General features: G+C 32.3%; 1 protein-coding gene across 3 annotated transcripts in view; it reads left to right on the top strand.

Annotated features, from left to right (window-relative positions):
- The window catches only part of LOC127708011 (uncharacterized), a 174,800-nt gene that overhangs the window by 143,912 nt on the left and 10,808 nt on the right, over positions 1 to 20,080 (top strand). For all 3 annotated transcript variants that reach the window (XM_052212800.1, XM_052212801.1, XM_052212802.1), the window contains 13 exons: positions 174 to 298; positions 1,263 to 1,412; positions 1,809 to 1,967; positions 3,123 to 3,260; positions 5,951 to 6,053; positions 6,345 to 6,565; positions 7,042 to 7,272; positions 7,696 to 8,152; positions 9,779 to 9,918; positions 10,362 to 10,595; positions 12,721 to 12,909; positions 14,212 to 14,372; positions 14,768 to 15,464. In XM_052212800.1, the coding sequence (XP_052068760.1) occupies positions 174 to 298; positions 1,263 to 1,412; positions 1,809 to 1,967; positions 3,123 to 3,260; positions 5,951 to 6,053; positions 6,345 to 6,565; positions 7,042 to 7,272; positions 7,696 to 8,152; positions 9,779 to 9,918; positions 10,362 to 10,595; positions 12,721 to 12,909; positions 14,212 to 14,372; positions 14,768 to 15,464 (3,005 nt within the window). The remainder of the gene's footprint in view (positions 1 to 173; positions 299 to 1,262; positions 1,413 to 1,808; positions 1,968 to 3,122; positions 3,261 to 5,950; positions 6,054 to 6,344; positions 6,566 to 7,041; positions 7,273 to 7,695; positions 8,153 to 9,778; positions 9,919 to 10,361; positions 10,596 to 12,720; positions 12,910 to 14,211; positions 14,373 to 14,767; positions 15,465 to 20,080) is intronic.

Raw genomic sequence — 20,080 nt, 5'->3', positions numbered from 1 at the left:
TCAACTTCATGTTTACAAAATACTTAGAGCGTGAGTATCATAAGTGAGCAAGATGTCACAGTTCTTCCTTTTATTTCAATACTCCGCTTTTATTAATGTTTGAAACAAAACAAGTCATGTACAGTTTTGTTAATCTATATCAAAGCTTATGTTTCCTAAATGTTTGATTACAGTAGAGGAAGAGAATTATATCAAAGTAAAACCTGGTATCGGTACCGATGATTATCATGTTACAATAAAAATACAGATCTATGACATTTTTATTGATCATACAGAATGTACTAAACATATCGGACAGGTATGTACACAGAGCAATACACATAATATGGGACAGGTGTGTATATACAACGATCAACAAACCATCGGACGGGGATTTAGATAAAACAAACATAAAAGTCGGTTAGGTAAAGACACGAAACAATTAACGAAAATATCGAACATTGATGCACACAAGTTACACATAATACAGTACGAAACTTCTTTAATAATACAGTATGAAATACTAAGGCTTTTCTACCTCAGGAATAGATTACCTTAGCTGTATTTGGCAACACTTTTAGGAAATTTGGTCCTCAATGCTCTTCAACATCGTACTTTATTTGGCCTTTTTAACTTTTTTGGATTCGAGCGTCACTGATGAGTATTTTGTAGACGAAACGCGCGTCTGGCGTATATACAAAATTTAGTCCTGGTATCTATGATGAGTTTATTTGCATTTATTACAAGAAACAAAATATCGGACAGAGAGATACATATTTCAGTAAACAAAACATCTGACAGGTATGCACATATAACAATCAACCAAATAAATCGAACAAGTATGAGCACAAATATAAAAAAAATGTCGATCAGAGATGTACATATAAACAAATGCTATCTCAATTAGTTTTACAAAATACTTTACAATTATTGGACTTTTTTTGGGGGGTAGGAGTCTATCGTAGTTTACGGTCTTTACATAAAGAAAATTTATCGGACAATAATGTAGACATGACAATAACAATTTAGATTTATGGTATAATAATCGAATACATCAAATATGAAAAACTATTTGATATCTAGAATTATCTACAATTAAAGACTGAAAATGACAACTTTAGATTTAATTTTATATACATGTACATATACATTTTATTGTCCTATTATTAGAAATTGTTACTTTTGCAATGCCTTGAGATACTACATTTTTCTAGACCAATTTCGTTTTATATTCGAAAAATTAGTTCTACCATACATATAAATACTACTGAGACACGTTATAGGTTCATCCCACTTATACCACATCAGACCAAAAAAGTGTATCGTCATTCTTATATTCCTCGTCTGAAAGTGTGGATTATTACTGGAAAACTGGGAATGTAAAACAAGTGGCCATGAATGCAGAGGTAGCCGGAACACCCGTCACAGATTTGGTATGTTATTTTATCAACGTCAAAATCCATGAGCAATTTATTTCTGTTTTTATAATTTTATTGTAATGATTAGATAGAAAATTTGTCAACAATATAAGTCCTTATACTTTCAGTCTACATCGAAGTTCGGTATTGACTGAAAGTATATGTGTGTAATTTAAGGTATCAAAACTTATCCGATATACTAGAATTATAATTGTGCACGTCTGGAGCTCGAAATGAAACCGTTAGTAGACAAAATTAGTATTCAAAGCTGATAACCAATAAAATACAATATACAAACATACAACAACATCAACATATCTATCCAATAGGTATAATAGACAACAAAAAAAGCTTCCAATACTAAATCTAAAAAATAGTGCCATTTTCTACAAATAGAATTTGTTTCTGTAGAATACAACTACAACAATATTTGATACCGAACCTGCACAATGGGTGAATATTGGTGTTGAAATACTGTCTGATGGTACAAATGTTACAAAAACATTTGATGAATTGTGGAATATGTATTTAAATCCTGATTATGGAGATGTAACAAGCGATATAAAAGAGGTAAATATATTGAGCTGAATAGAACATTGACTTTATTAAATTCAAGTTTTAATATCATGATTTAACTTTTAGTTGCAATATACCTCTTGATAAAATTTGCATTCCGATACTGTTCTTTTAAGAATCCTAATTGTCTACAGATTTAAAAAAAACAATGAGTTGAATCAACCCTAAACAACTTTTTATAACAGCTAATCAATTTTGCAGATTTTTCTAAAACGTGTTTTAGCACGTGTTTAATCGGTAGAATATATTGTAGTTATTTGAAAACTATAATGATAACTTTTGAAAAATAAGCTGAAAAGAAATTAACTTCGTTGCAAAAAAAATGAACACATACAAAAGACAAAACAGTACATAGAGACTAAATATTTAGAAACAAAAACCCTATCGAAAAAACTGGGAGATCTCGGGTGCTCAAAATTGGTAACAGATCCTGCTCCAAAAATGTATTATTTCAAAACGGAAAATTGTATCAAGTGACTGTTAGATGGTAAATTATTGTTAGACTCCGTTTTGTCGATTTGCTTTCTTTAAATCCACGTACACTTTTGATGTTATCCTCACTTTCAGACTTCTTATAGACGTTGTCTCGGAATATTGGCCAATAACTAATGATTTTTAAAAAGGGAACGGTGGTATATGCTAAATGCTAATGAGACAATTTATTTTCTTTTTATTTGGCAGCTGGGTTTGCTATTTTAGGATATGTGCCTTATGTATTAGTTTTGCATATAATGGACATAATCTTTAAATTATGTGTGCATGAAATATTTCTTCCATATAGTATTTCAACTGATTGTTGTTTTTTTTATTTTATTTATTAGTGACATGGTATCTTTCTTGGGCACCTTTTTCATGTGCTTCTTTTTGCAGAAATGATACGCAAGTTTTGAATACAGAGAATTCCTTTTTTGTAAGAGGGGAGGGGGGTATTGATAAAAAACATAGGAAGTAATTTTACTAATCGACATTAAATGAAATAAAAAGCGGTAATACAATCCAATATTGTGAATATTTCAATTTATTACATGTACAAATATCGTTATTTATAAATGTATTTGAATATATAACCCCAATTTATGTAATGTTTTAACTCTAAACTCACATATAAATAGTTTCAGTATAGCTTAGAGATTCTCTGTTTCATTTTAGCAATTGACAACTTTTTCCACGATACTGGCTGAAACATCTTATGTTGTTGATGGAACATCCACTGTGAATTTAGACCAGGTTGCTAATAGTATTGGCACAATTATTGGAAACAAGCGATTCACTGCAAATTCTTCAGCAGTATGTTTCATTTATTGTTCTTAACTAGATAGAAATGAAGCTTAAAACAATCTAAACTCCAAAAAGAACGCGACCGGGTGGTGCATTGCCAGGGCCAGAAAGTTATGCTACATGTATGCATGCCTCACCCGTCATGCGTATCCACACTTATAAAAATAAGAAGATGTGGTATGATTGCCAATGAGACAACTCTCCACAAGAGACCAAATTACACAAAATATAACAACTTAGGTCACCGTACAGCCTTCAACAAATAGCAAAGCCCATACCGCATAGTCAGCTATAAAAGACCCCAAATTGACAATTTAGTCAACATATAACAATCAAGATGACAGCTTCTGTAATTTTTAATTTTCTGGCATCTAAAGATGTACTTGCGATACTACCTGAAGATATAAGGATATAGGTGGTAAGTCTTATTTTATACCTTTAACCACTCCGAACTGCTCATTATTAAGTGAAATAAAACTTACTAATCAAGATGTAAACGTTAGTTATCACTGACCAGTTATATTTCAAATGTTTCTGTAATTGCATGAAGCAAGAAACAAATGGAAAAAATGGAAAAAATGAATTGTTACGATGTATAAAAACAAATACATCAAGTCATTTGGTTAGTAATTTTATTGATATTTGCTTTATAAAAGGAGGTATAAATTTTTCTCTCTGGTATCAAGACACTTTTTACTGCGGAAAAGCAGATTATATTTCCAACAATTTTGAACGTATTCTCAGAATAATTGCTTTCTCTCTTTTGCCTGGCTATACATTTTTTTTCTTTAATAAAATCAGAATAAGGATAGAATAGTATACCCCTATTGAATTACGAGACTGTTCTCTATAGAAAATGCGTATATTTGGTATTTTGAAAGTGTAAAAGATATAGATAAATGTAAAAAAATCACTAACTGGTACAAAGAGAGCTCAAAATCGAAATATACATGTTACATGAAAAACGGACATCATAGTACGATTTCCAATACGTTACGATCTATTACGTTTTTAACAATCCTACATGTGAGTGACTTTTTTAGTGCAAATACATCAAGTCATTTGGTTAGTAATTTATTTATATTTGCTTTATAAAAGGAGATATAAATTTTTCTCTCTGGTATCAAGACACTTTTTACTGCGGAAAAGCAGATTATATTTCCAACAATTTTAAACGTATTCTCAGAATAATTGCTTTCTCTCTTTTGCCTGGCTATACATTTTTTTCTTTAATAAAATCAGAATAAGGATAGAATATTATACCCCTATTAAATTACGAGACTGTTCTCTATAGAAAATACGTATATTTGGTAATTTGAAAGTGTAAAAGATATAGATAAATGTAAAAAAATCACTAACTGGCACAAAGATAGCTCAAAATCGAAATATACATGTAACATGAAAAACGGACATCATAGTACGATTTCCAATACGTTACGATCTATAACGTTTTTAATAATCCTACATGTGAGTGACTTTTTTAGTGTTATGATGAGTTTGCAATCATCAAATGTATCTCATATACTGTACCTTTATTGTAGCAATAAATTAACAAAACTTTACATATTGTTTTTCGAAGGTTAAACAGTGCGTTAACGAATTTTTCTGGTATTTCAGTCTAAAATGAACGAAGGAAAAGATTGTTTCTGCCTAAAACCTTTAAAGACCATTAAGAAGGAAACTTGTGCAGTATAACCCCACTTGACAACAACACACGGTCACTATCAAATGAATTAAATGTTTTAACAAACTGTAGTTTGTATTTTGATTCGGGTAAAAAATTATCTTACACAGGTGATTGTATGCCAAGAAGCACATTTTATTGGAAATTGATAGACATATCGTTCTGAAAAGAAATAACTTTATATATGTATACAAATAATGTATAAACACATTAATTATAAGCTATGAACATCAGGCAGTTCGTGTATTTTTCTAAGTAGGTTTGAAATCTTTTTTTAAATATACTCTACTGTGGGTTAGCCGTTTCGTTAGCAGTCCTCATCCTATAGGTGTACGTCTGTTTGTTATATTGATGGTTACGAATCAGAATAGTAACTGTAGCTTGAATTCATTGTTACATGTAATTCATTCTGTTGGTGTGTCATTTATATGCAAGAGTGATACCCCTTTGTACTATGTTCCAATTCAAACAAGTCTGGCGAATGGATTGATATCTTCATTATGTAAACTGTAGCTGTATGGCGTATAATTGTTTCACATCTCATTGAACTGTCTTCATCTCACTAGATAATTTCTGCCAAATGTTTGTGTTTCAAGTTTTACTTTCAGCTTTAAAATGCTACTTAAATATATATTTTAAGTTCAATGATCTCTGGTTATAAAAAAAGAAGTGGAAGATACCAAATGGAATTTCAAAACTCAAAAGCTCAAATAAAAAAGAAAGACGACAAACAATACAAACAAGTTCACTTCACGTTACACTATACACATTGAATGCTGTTTTGTTTTAATTTATACAAAACATAAGAAATTGATAATCGCATTTTTTTTTCAAGAAGCCCTTCTGCACCTGTTAAACCCGTTCGGAGAGATGATGTTTACAGTTTTAGTCTAAAGAATAAATAATCAATAGTTTTTACTAATAACGTTACGTGATGTTTGTGCCTTTTTAATTCTCGAAAATATAGTTATTCTTTATTATGATTATAGTTTGTTATTATTTGTACATTTTCCAGTCCAAGGCATTTGAAGGAAATAAAGGTCTGTTGGAAAAACTTGTAAAATTGACAAGTAATGAGACATATCCAAAGTATGAAGACTACATTTCTACGTGTCAAGGTAATGTCTTAAAACTATACAAGATGTATGATAATTAGATAACAATAATACCAAACTCCAAGGGAAATCCAAAACGGAAAGTCCTTTAAAAAATAGACAAAGCACATAAGCAAAAATGTAGGACAAGAATTCAAAAATTATGTTTCCAGTACTTATACAAATACAATATATCCTCAAATAAAAATATAAAACTTGCTTTGTTTTTTTCTCAACGTCAAATAGCAAAACTTTCCTCACTCCAACCACATCTCTCAATTTCATTAACTATGCTGACAAATAATATTATTTCAGGTATGTTAAGGGTCTTGAACAATGCTTTGGAAGCCATATTACCCAAGACATCAGTGGATACACCAATAACATTAGATATATATACAATATTGTCGGATATATCTAGCAGACAGGAGTTATCTGAACCAAACAAGGCTGATCTTACTCCTGCAGAAAGAGCTTTCATTGCTTCACAGATTGCTATGAAGAATGAACTGGATGCGGATATAAAAAATGATGTTGTAAGTAAAGTTCACAATTATAGCTGATTTACTTTATACAGTTTAGATGTAATACAATGTGCTATACAAGAAATTGACCACCGGCTCAAAGTATCATACAGTATAGTTTAAAAATCATTATTACAATTTAAGTTCATTTATAGGATACTTGACTGACACATTTCAGCTATTCACAATGGTTAAACACATTTCAAAAAAAAAAGAAATTTCGTAAAAAAATATAACATATTCGTTAAGTTTTGGAGGACGTGTTTTTCAACAAACAATCGGCATTCCTATTTGAACTAACCTTTCTCCTTTTCTAATCGACTTGTTTCTTTATTCATATGAGGCAGACTCATACTCCTTCTTATCTTTTTAAATATGATATATTAAAGGACAATCCCTCTGGTCTGGAATGTTTAGTCTATTTACATGAGCTTTTAAAGTTAAATATATTTAATTTGTATTCTATGCTGAACAAGTTCTATATGTAGGTAAAAAACGAGGTTCAAATACTATTGGATAGTATTTCCGACTTAGGCCACGTGCTTCAGATGTTGAACTTTCGTAAACAGATGCCTGTTTACGTTCAAAATGGACACATTAATTCCACTGAGGACAAGAAACTGATTGGAGAGCTGATTCAGAAAGGGTTTCAAAACAATGAAGTAGATTTAAGTTTTGTAGAATCAAATTCCCAGTCTACACAAGAACAAGCCATACAGGTACAAGGAATAATAAGAGATTTTTAACATTAATTGTTATGATTGGTCAATACTATATATCAAAACAAAGGAAAGGAAAACGTGGAAAAAATATTCATCGTAATTGTGTTTTCACATATTTTTCAATTCTGTAATTTCTGTTAATGATGTTAACAACCTGTTTGAATTCTATGATATTTAAAGCTTGATGCAAGGTATCGATACATCTCTACTATATGAAACATTGTAAAGAGATCTCCCATTGTTATTCGTTGATAATAATATTAACAAAACCAATCAAGGATAACACATAAATAGGAAATAGCTGCAGTAGATGCAGTTATTTCCTTTTTTGCGTTACCTTTATGTCCACGAATTAATATGCATCACATGAATGTCTTACCAACTTTTCGATATAACTAATGATGGTAATTTTTCTTAAAGGTAACATTATATGACCACACACCATTTTCGTGGGATGATGAGTCCAAGTTCATATCATCTAAGACGGTAACTGTGTCAGTGGGAGAAGGCAATACAACAAACTCAGCAATACTATCAAAAATCAAACTCCAAAATACTGGTTTAGTACCAAAAAGAAAAACTATCAAAATAGCCATTCCAGTAGATAAAAACGAAACCACTTCACAGATGCTGATGTATAAAATGTACTGGAAGACACCTGCAGATAATTTGATAATCAGTATAAATAACGCCATGGACCACCTTAATCACACTATTTACATTCGGAAGAAAGAACATCCAACGGAAGACGAATATGACTGGATGAAAATAACACAATCCAGTGACTGGTTGAGGACCAGCGAAATTAAAGTAATACTGGACGGTGGACTATACACAGCCCCAGCTAATGTGTATATTGGAGTCCTTGTTCAAAAAGGTATATCTATTTAACTTGAGGGAAGACGGGAAAAAAACTCAAACACACAAAATAGTTTGCATTTATTGGTAATTACTGAGGTTATTTAGGTCATTTCTTGTTTTCATACGACTAATATGAATGTTATTACCTCATTAAAACCCAATGAAAACTAACGAAAACACACAAAAAATGAATATAACTGTTGAAATGAAGAGTACTGCAGAAATATTGTAATATGCAAACAAAGCTTCTTTTGTCAAATGTCTTATCGTTTGTAGTTGTAAATCTTATTTTTTTTTCTGTTCTATTCGTGTGTTACGGTAAAGATAATTAATCACCCAGTTCATTTATAAGATTTTAGTTTGGGTCAACTAATTTATACGATGTATTTGGTTTACAGTTTGATTTAGAAGAAATACCGACATAGCTTGATGATACAATTAATTATCTAATTACTACCACAATTGTATATTAATAGGTATCGTAATTTTCATTGTTATTAATACATGTTATATCAGTATTACAAACCTAATCTTTAACTCTATCCTATTTTTTGGAAATTTATAGAAATTTATATGTGACGTCACATTGTGCGTCGATCTCTTCGGCTAACATTTAATACGTTGTTCGGCTGTGTTTTTTTTTATGTGCTGATTTAGGTTGTTCTACGTATTCGTTTTTATTCTGTAGTTCGTCACCACTTCGGTGTTAACATGTATATCTATTATATAGTAATTTTTTTTAAATTTACTGTTTGCAAAAGTATGCATTATTATAAATACTAAGGATTTTCTTATCCCAGACATATAATCTTAACCGTATTTGGCACAACTTTTTGGAATTTTTGGTCCTCAATGCTCTTCGACTTTGTACTTGTTTTGGCTTTCGAACTTTTTTGATTTAAGCGTCACTGATGGGTCTTATGTAGACGAAACGAGTTTCTGGCGTATAAAATTATAAGCCTGGTACCTTTTGAAAGCTAGTATTAGTGTGTGTCTCTGTCCTGTATGTTCTCCCATTGATTTGTATTGTAGTCCTGTCATGTATTCTTGTCATCTTAATGTTATATTTAACATTGCAATAAAAACGGGAGGTTTGGCTAGCCACAAAACCAGGTTCAGCCCACCATTTTTTCTTAAAATGTCCTGTACCAAGTCAGGAAAATGGCCATTGTTATATTATAGTTCGTTTCTGTGTGTGTTGCATTTTAGTGTTGTGGTTCTGTTGTGTCGTTGTTCTCCTCTTATATTTATTGTGTTTCCCTCAGTTTTAGTTTGTAACCCGGATTTGTTTTTTTTCTCAATCGATTTATGAATTTCAAATAGCGGTATACTCCTGTTGCCTTTATTTTTTGCTCATACTGTCGAAGCCCGTATGTGTATGTGTGGTTATATACTTCTACGACATTTGTCTCTGTTGGATAGTTGTCTCATTGGCAATCATACATCTTTTTTATGTTCAGATTAATAACTGTATTAAAAAACTCATAATAACATAATGTGTACAAGACCGAGCAGATCAAAGTGTGTACAAAAAACACATACTTTGAATAGATATTGTTTTATCAAATTTATATCACTTATATTTTTTTTCTTTATCGTTGTTTGCTTTATAACATAATAATGCTGGTTTTTGTAATGGCAGAAACATCTTCCGCCCCTACATTAAGCAGGCGAAAAAGGTCATTGAGTACTACTATTGTTGAATATGAAATTCTTGGTGCTACGGTTGGTTGTAGAGTATGGGATACTGCAAAGGAGAAATGGGACAAAAGTTCATGTCAGGTATGATTATAGTGAACCCTTTTTCTTTTATGATTGATGTCGTCCTAATTTAATTGGGTATTCATTCCATTATATAGTTATTCCCTATTGGTTGGACTCTAACCTTATGCCCTGGTTGCTTCCGATAGGGTCTATTAAAAAATGCGTATCGAAACGACTTTTTGACTTTTTTTTTTAAGTCGATATATTTTATAGACAGAGAGGTTACTCTTCCTTCAGCGGGTCTTTTGTTGTATATCATTACGGTTGACGTGCACGTATGTCATGACTATGTAACTTTCAAATATATACAAAAAGCCATAGTGATTATTTTTTGTCGCAGACATGATGGATTGTTCTTTGTACAATCTTATTTTTAAAGATCACGACAATTGTCTGAAGCTTGATAATACTCGTAGTGTTTATTAATGGTGCTTTATACACCCACGTTTTCTGTTATTTAGCTTTCTGCTGCATCAACCATCAATGAGACTGTTTGTGAATGTTTCAGTCCACCCGGAAACAGTTTTGCCACAACTTTCTACGTGCCTCCAAACACAATCGATTTTGGAAGTGTTTTTGAAAAGTTTGATTTGAAAAACAATGCAGCGGTGTTTGCAACAGTTGTATCACTGGTACTGTTGTATATTTTGTTATGCGTATGGGCATTCAGACAGGACAGAAAGGATCATACAAAGGTAATATAATTGGCTTGTTTATAAAACTTTTGAAGATTATGTGTAATTGGCAGTATTCAAATTTTTTAAGTTAATGATAGCAATAGGTTCAAGGAAATAAAGTCAAATACAGTGAATAGCAAAACATATAAACCTAGATAAAACAAAGCTTATCTTTTCATTTCCAGAGACAATTATAACTGATGTTTATTAACATTGCCTTTTATAAATTACAACACAGCAACAATAAAAGTAACAACGTAACGTCTGTTTCCTTCGTTTGGGAAAAACGGTGAGCATATAACCGTATTGCAAGCTTTACCATCAATCCAATGCATAACACGTATATAAACATAATATACAGTTAGGTATAGTGTCTAAGGTAGCACATTCGATGCTGACAGCATGCATACGACAAAACTACATTTTTTATGTGTAAAGAGATGTCAGGAATCGAAACGGTATTTGAAAAGCTATACAATTTACCTCAATTCAGGATAGACTCTTGAATTTTGAGGAGTCAAAATAGGATGAACGGATCATATAAACCCGAAGGCAAATATAATAGAAGCCAAAACGAAAACATATAAACAAGTTTAAATTAAAAACAACGTTCAAACCTATGATTGCATTGAATAAAAACCGCAATTTTTATACGTGTGCATGTAAAACAAATTTCTTGGTAGAGGGGTCTACATACAGCACAAACAATATTTTCCAAAAGACCAAAAAAGTGAAAAAGTATATTTAAACAAAACGCAAGTGACTAACAGGTCGAACAACGGATGTTCTTAAACCCTGCTGACTGCCATTGGCGATTGCCAAATAAACGGATCATAAGATGTACCAAAATGTTGCTTTATTATTAATTCAATACCAAACAGAAAACAATAAACTTGCGGAAAAGATAGTATACCGCAAACAAAAGGTGCAAAGGTTTTTGTACACCGTATCCAAATTTCGACAATTAATGTCTCTTCAGTGATGTTAGGAATCGAAACGGTATTTGGAAAGCCATACAATTTACCTCAATTTAGGATAGATTCTTGTATTTTGAGGAGTAAAAATAGGATGAACGGATCATATAAACCCGAAGGCAAATATAATACAAGCCAAAACGAAAAAATATAAACAAGTCTAAATTAAAAACAACGTTCAAACCTATGACTGCGTTGGATAAAAACCGCAATTTTTATACGCGTGCATGCAAAACAAATTTCTTGTTAGAGGGGTCTAAATACAGCACAAACAACATTTTCCAAAAGACCAAAAAAGTGAAAAAGTATATTTAAACAAAACGCATTTGACTAACAGGTCGAACAACGGATGTTCTTAAACCCTACTGACTGCCATTAGCGATTGCCAAATAAACGGATCACAAGATGTAACAAAATGGATCTTTATTAATAATTTAATACCAAACAGAAAACAATAAACTTGCGGAAAAGATGGTATACCGCAAACATGAGGTCAAAAATTTGTACACCATATCCGGATTTCGACAATTAATGTATATAAACAATATATATGAATAAAAAGAGACGTGGTCATAAGTCAATGAGACATTTATTCAACAACAATTAAAACTTACAGCTGCATGAAATCCCCAAGGGTGACTAGGGAATAGAAATATGGTCACTCTTGTCTTCTTCAGACCGGCAGTAAAACCCTCGCCGATGTGGGGCTTCCGTTTGGCTGTACGGGATGTATCAAGTACACAGCCACGTCCTGTCAGAATGTTGACGTTAAATCCGATGCTTCGTGTAGAGAAAGTGACACGCTCTCTGCACGTTAAGTACCCTTGCAACAACTCTTTGAGGGGTCCGAAGTTGGCCTGTTGCAAGGCAAAATTTCTGTCTCTATCAAATATATCCTTATTTTCTATTGGCAGTCCGAATTTCCCCTACCTTCATTCCGGACGGCCTCTATTACAGGACCTACGTATAGTAATTATTGTTAATTTGTTACCGTCCTGAACATGCATGACATATTTGCCACTGGACGTAGAGCAACCAACAATCAATTAATCAACATATATAACGGTATATCTATTAAAAAGAAACAATTGTGTGGCTTCTTTATTGAAAGTGAAAAAAAAATCAACATTACCCTTATCATAACTGAAGTTTTAATGTAAATCTTACAGTGGGCGTTATCATATCTGAGTGACAATGGACCTTACGATGATTACTTGTACATTCTAACGGTGTTCACAGGACTACACAGAAATGCAGGAACAAAATCTAGAATAGGTTTCATGATAATTGATGGCACACCAAAGAAAAGCAAATTTTATGAACCAGATATACGAATATTAGATGATGAAACACATCGAGTGAGTATATATATGCTTATAGTATAAAAAAAAAAAGTTTTTATGATTTATATTTAGGATACAAAAAAAGAACTGGAACTTATTGAGTAATTCTCTGACTTCTCTTTTTTAAATACAGTTAATATAAAAACAACATGTGGTATGATTGCCTGTATAAACTATCCACAAGAAAACAAACAAAGGATAACAATATTAAGAATTACAGTTCATTTCACGATCTAAAAAATTGAAACGATATATTACGATACAAATGTCCAAGGAAAAAGTAGAGGGTATATTTCATTATCCGTTGATCTGAAGTAGAAAGCACGGATCCATAATTAACACGAGTCATAAAAGTTATGATAAAATAGCGCAGCATGAATTTGGTATAATGAAAATTAAATTTTAGAGTTACATACATTTGCGTAGTAAGATGGATTTAATACATATGTTCAAATATACGACAAACAAACACACATTTATTACAAAACATGTAAAACAGTACATGTATACGAACGAATTTTAAAATGAAACATGTTTTGTGCATTTTTTTTTTTTTTTTTTTGTATCAAATCATGATTTATCTTCATAGATATTATATACATGCTTTATATACTTGTTCTGATTATAAAAATTCAATACATGACTTACTTAGATAATTGGACCGCCGGGTTTAAACGTCGTGAGAAATCTTATCGCTAGATTTTAAACCCATCCGTGATTTGTTTTAGGTTTTTCTGTGTTAAACATTCTTTGAATCCATACCTACACTTTACTTAAGGCAACACTTTGTCAAAATGTCACAATCGGGAACAAGACACAATTGGTCTAATCACATATCATACGACCTTAATGTATCCATAGATTTTAAACCGTAGAAAATCATGAATTAGTAAAATTAGTAGCGTTTCCGTATTGCCTAGACTTAACAATGCAAATCTGAATTATATGCCATCCAAATGTTGCAGGCATGATTATTTAACTTATGTGTTGTTTTGAAGAACATATGTTGGTTATATGTCAATGAGATAACAACCCAACAACAATGAAATAAGACATCTAGAGGGCAGTATACAGCCACCAACAATGGACATATATCTATACAATGTTGCTAGACTTTAGCCGTCCGTAGTCTATAAAGTTTGTTAACAAAATTTAATTGTAGCAATGCAAAGATCTGCCATGATCATTGCAATTTTTTTCAAATGATAGGGAAAAAAGTGAAATTCTACACAAGACAACGATTGACAGTGCTTCTGAACTCGGACAGGGAAATTACTATTTGACGGGATTAACCAAGTTGTTATGCTTATATAATAGGGTTTTGATGTTGGTAGCATCCGGAAATTTGTCATGAGCGTTCCTAAACCAATAAATGACCCAACAGTATTAAAAATTTGGCATGATAATAGTGGACAAGGAAATACGGCATCATGGTATCTTAATAAAATCATACTGGAGGATGTACAAACTGGTGGAAGGTAAAGCTTGCAAACTTTATGTTGTCTCCTTAAATGATTAATAAGCTACATAGAAACATATTCTGTTTTTGTTCTCTTTTGTAGTGATATGGTGAAGAAGGAATGAAAGAGACAATTTGTGGCCCATGAAAGTTTCACAATAGTAAAATTATTCAAACCTTTCAAAATTTTGTTGATTTTAATGAATGACTATGTTTGTAATAAATTAATAATTTACGCGCACACATTTTGCATGTGATGTCACTATGAGGTCATAAGCATGTCGAAGATAACATATTTGGCCTAAAATAGTTTAATATCTGAATGATTCTATTTGGTAGATTATTGATGCTTTATAATTTCAAATTAAAGTTGCCGAATATAGCCTTATCATCCTTCCTCTTTTTTATTGACAGGTATATGTTTTTATGTGATCAATGGTTGTCTTTGGACTATGATGATGGCTGCATTGATTGTGCCATTCCTGTTTCAGATGAATTGGATAAACACAAATTCTCATTTTTATTTAATGAAAAAACTAGGCAAAATACAACAGACAATCACTTATGGCTATCGGTTGCAATTCGACCTGAAGACAGTAACTTTACAAGGATAGAACGACTGGCTTGTTGTTTGACATTGTTGTTTCTTACTATGATCTCAAACGCAATGTTTTATGGACAAAGTACCGGAAGTCGCTTTTCAATTGGACCTATCACATTATCACTTTCTGTGATATACATTTCACTTATCAGTGCAATAATTGCTGCACCTCCAATATTCTTAGTAACTTATATGTTCAGAAGTTCGAGACCTCATCCAACAAATGAGAAGAAACATTTAACAAATACTAAAGCAAATCATGAAAGGACACTTAAATCCAAGACCGATGAGGAAAACAATCCCAACGCAGATGTAACAGACGACCCTCAATTTTCACTTCCGTTTTGGTGTAGATATGTTGCATGGGGAATTGTTACATTAGCCGTTTTTGTATCCGGATTTTTTCTAATTCTTTATAGCATGGAATGGGGACAGACGAAGTCAGAGGAATGGCTTCTATGTTTCTTTATGTCATTCATCGAATCAATGCTCCTCGTTGATCCACTCAAGGTAAGAAAATCCAGGTTTCGCTATACATATAAAATAATCAGCCAAACTTCTTATAACAGTGTTAGGGCGTTATAAAAAAAAATTAAATTGCAGTAATTCCGAATACATTTATGGCCCCAGTTCCCATGTTATAACAGGATACCTTAACATTGTGTGTGACCGAGAGTTGAAATCATTTCTCAGTAAAGGACCAAAATATCGTCCCCCGTCAATTATTAATTGGAGTGAGTGTCGTAACATCATCCACGACTCACTCCGTACTAACTGCTCTAAATGGATAAAACAAGAAAAAACTGACAAGAAATCATTAGATTCTTTTTTAATTCGGTTATGAACATAGTTGATATACGTATTCAACATTTCAAAGATCATTTTACTCCTAACAACAAACATAATAGCCAAATTTCTAGTATCAAACATAAGCTAAAAGAACTCGCCAAGGAATATGTTTTTGTCCTGGCTGATAAGGCTGCTAACAATATCATTATTGTTTGACGTAAATTTTACATTGAAGTTCTACAAAAGGAAATCACGAATTTACCAACACTCCAACGGATTCCATTTTCGGAAAATGAAATCTGTAACAAACATAAACTTTTAGCTAGCTCTTGACAAGCAGAACCAAATGCAATGAAAGTTCCAACAATGTACTGGCTTCCGAAGCTGCACAAAACTCCTTACAAATATAGATTTTTTTCGTCTTCAAGCCATTGTTCCACTACTAAACTATCTATTATACTTACTAGTACACTTGGTACAATAAAAAACCTGGTGATTAATTGTTCAAATAAGGCCTTTGAAATTAGTGGAATTAATTACTTTTGGGGTGTCAAAAATTCGTTGGAAGCACTTGATAAATTGCATGCTTATATTGGTGATTTCGAATCTGTTCAAAGTTTTGATTTTTCTACCCTTTAAACCACTTTGCCTCATAATCTTATTAAGAAAAAATTCACACACCTGATTAAATGGGCATTTAAAAAGTCGGAATAAGAATACATATGTTCAAACTCTTTTAGGTCATTTTTTTGGTTACAACAAACGAAAGAACTATGTCAATTGGACCTGCTTTGATACTATAACTGCCCTTGAATATTACTAGATAACATTTTTGTTCGCTATGGAGATTCCATATATCGTCAGGTTTTCGGGATTCCCATGGGGACTAACTTTGCACCTCTTATTGCGGACCTGTCTCTGTATTGTTATGAGTTACAATTTATGACTAAAATCAGCAAAGACCCATCGAAACAACATCTGATTCAAAAATCTAATAACACTTTTAGATATTTAGATGATTTATTTGCTCTCAATGATGACGACCTCAGTATGTACACTAAAGAGATTTATCCTGCCGAACTGACTCTAAATAAAGCTAGTACTAACAATGAACACTGCCCTTTCCTGGATCTTGATATCTATATCTTTAATGGGAAGCTTTATACCAAAATTTATGATAAAAGAGATGATTTGTCATTTCCTATTGTTAATTATCAATTTTTAGATGGTGACGTTCCTTTATCACCATCTTATGGTGTTTATATATCTCAACTTGTTCAATTCGCTCGTGTGTGCAACAATGTATTTGATTTCAACGAAAGAAATCTCTGTATTACTGAAAAATTATTACACCAGGGTTTTCGATATCACAAACTAGTCAAAACATTTACTAAATTTTATCATCGGTACAAGGACATCATTCGTAAATATAAATCAACATGCAGACAGATTGGGTATTTCACATCCAATATTTTATGTTGATATTCTTTACAAAGCACAAAAATGTCGGCATTCACCTCAAAAGCTAACCAAACCTTTAAACAGACTTATTTGGAAAGGATATAGTTACGATACTGTTGTCAAGTCATTACGGATTGCATATTTTGGTATTAATATTGGTTCACTCATAGGGTCTTTGCATCGGAAATAAACACATTTATTCTAAAACCAGTTATTGACATGATACGGGTTATGTTCTTCTCATATATTTTATGATGGTATGATACTAAACCCCTTACGGGAGGGATTGTACTTGATTTTCATATGATGAAGACATAATCTTTCAATAAGTTTAATTGAGGTCTGGAGCTGGCATGTCAGTAGCTGCAAGTAGTCCTTTGTTCATTTATGTATCATTGTCATTTTGCTTAGTTTCTTTTGTTTCCTATTCTGACATTGGACTCGGACTTCCTTTGAACTGAGTTTTACTGTGCGTATTTCTATGTGTTTCTTTATTCTACATTGGCTAGAGGTATAGAGGGAGGGTTGAGATCTCACAAAACATGTTTAACCCCGCCGCATTTTTGCGCCTGTCCTAAGTCAGGAGCCTCTGGCCTTTGTTAGTGTTGAATGTTTTTTTTAATTTTGGTTCATTTATATGTTTTGGAGTTTAGTGTGATGTCCATTTTCACTGAACTAGTACAAAATTTTATTTAGGGGCCAGCTGAGGACCACCTCCGGGTGCGGGATTTTCTCGCTGCGTTGAAGATCCATTGGTGGCCTTCGGCTAATGTCTGCCCTTTGATTGGGTTGTTGTCTCTTTGACATATTCCCAATTTCCATTCTCAATTTTAATATCTAAAGCTATAAAAATGAAATATACGTCGCAAGTAACACTTCAAGTAAGTTGAAAACAAATAGTTAATGCATACAATAATCAACATATATGTTGTATGACATATATTTTTTAAATGTAAAATGTCAAACAAAGCATCTTATTGTCAGTTAAAAGTATGCTTTGATATAAATTTTTAATGACGTTCCAAATTGGTTTGGTAAAACATAAAATGAATTTATTTTTCAAAATTTCCGTTCTTTGAACTTTGAGATGGATTGTACTGTACATTATGTATAATAGCATTATTCAATGAAATTCCTTATATTACACACAGACAGATACTGTTATTATGATTCATGAATTGATATATTGATTTTGATTATAATTGTGGGTCTCACAACAGTTTTCATATTTGAAATAAACACTTGTTAGACGTTTAATCACAACCGACTTTTAAGATTAGTATGTTTCAACTCCCTCGGCAAAATTGACCTTGAATGGATTTTGCTATTATGTTTATGTCCTTTTTTTGTAATCTATCTCTTCAACTGTCTCGATTCTTAAACATCCTTGGCTTTCAAATATTCGGCTTTGTTCGTTCATGATGAACGTTAATCCAGAAAAGCACTTCGACCGCATGAAAGTATGAAGTGTTATTTTCATTTTTTTATTAATATACTTTGATAGGTGACAACTCCTTGTTTCATTAGAATAATACAATTTATTAGATATGTACAAGTATATTTAAATTATTATTCTTACGCTGCATTTTCGAAGTATCATATAAAAAAAATGTTCATTGTTGCAAACATTGCAATCACAAGTTTTCTTTTCACAGTTCTATCTTTCATTGTTTCAAGTGAATTCAATTCAACAGATTATTACAAATCTATCGATTATTTCGTTTACATTCCCAATGGGACAGGCAGTACAATACACTAAATATGTATAACCTTATTTAGCATTAGCAAATATTCTCTATAACGCTTTTTTCAAATACCGTCGTCCTTTAAACAAAAAAAAAGAGGCGAAAGATACCAGAGGCACATTCGAACTCATAAGTCGAAAATAAACTGACAATGTCGTAGCTAAAAAAAGAAAAAGACAAACAGACAAACAGACAAACAATAGTACACAAAACACAACATAGAAAACTAACGACTGAGCAAAACGAACCCCACCAAAAACTAGGAGTGATCTCAGGTTCTCCGGAAGTGTAAGCAGATACTGCTCTACGTGTGGCACCCGTCGTGTAAGTACAAACCCGGTTTATAAGTCTAATTTGGTAGGTCATATTCGGGGAAAGGGGACAGGATTGTAGTTACGACATTAGGAACATATCCGCTATCATCTGTGAAACGGATATTCCATTGTGGTCAACCAACTCATGATGGCGTCCATAAAATTTACGAAGGGATGATTTCAACTTCACCAATTCGAACTCTTGATTTAAAGCTTCCTTGTGAGCAGCAACCCTCTATCAAGGAAATCATGATAGAAAATACAAGCACTGGAGTATCGTATCAACTGGAAGATATATACTCCGTATGCAGGCACTGCTGGTTGTTTTCAACCGACCCTCATTGTCAATTTCTAGATGTAAGTCAAGATATGAGGCAGACTTAACTGTATTTGTTGTATCCTTTATCTCAAGTTCGGTAGGATAGATGCGTTCTGCATAGTCACCAAATTTTGAATTATTTAGTGAGAGAACATCATCTATATAGCGGAAAGTAAAGTTAAAGGATACTGCTAACTTCTTTTCTTTCTTCGTAACAAGTTTCTGTATTAAGTCAGCCTCATATGAAAAAAGGAACAAGTTGGCAAGAAGAGGGCACAGTTTGGTCCCATGAGAATGCCGATTGTTTGATCCAAACGTAACAAATATATTGTCAATTAAGAAATCAAGCATCTTGATAATGTCAGTTTCAGAGAATTTTTTGTTTGAATCAAAGTGATTTTTTACAAAGTAGGATTTATCCTTCTCTAAGACAAGATACTTGTATCTACGTTGGCCATTCTTTTTTATGAAACAAAACAGGACCAACTCTTTCTATTT

The sequence above is a fragment of the Mytilus californianus genome, unplaced genomic scaffold, assembly GCF_021869535.1.
Source record: "Mytilus californianus isolate M0D057914Y unplaced genomic scaffold, xbMytCali1.0.p SCAF_7, whole genome shotgun sequence".
Taxonomy (NCBI): Eukaryota; Metazoa; Mollusca; class Bivalvia; order Mytilida; family Mytilidae; genus Mytilus; species Mytilus californianus.
This window is presented reverse-complemented; position numbering and strand designations above follow the sequence as displayed.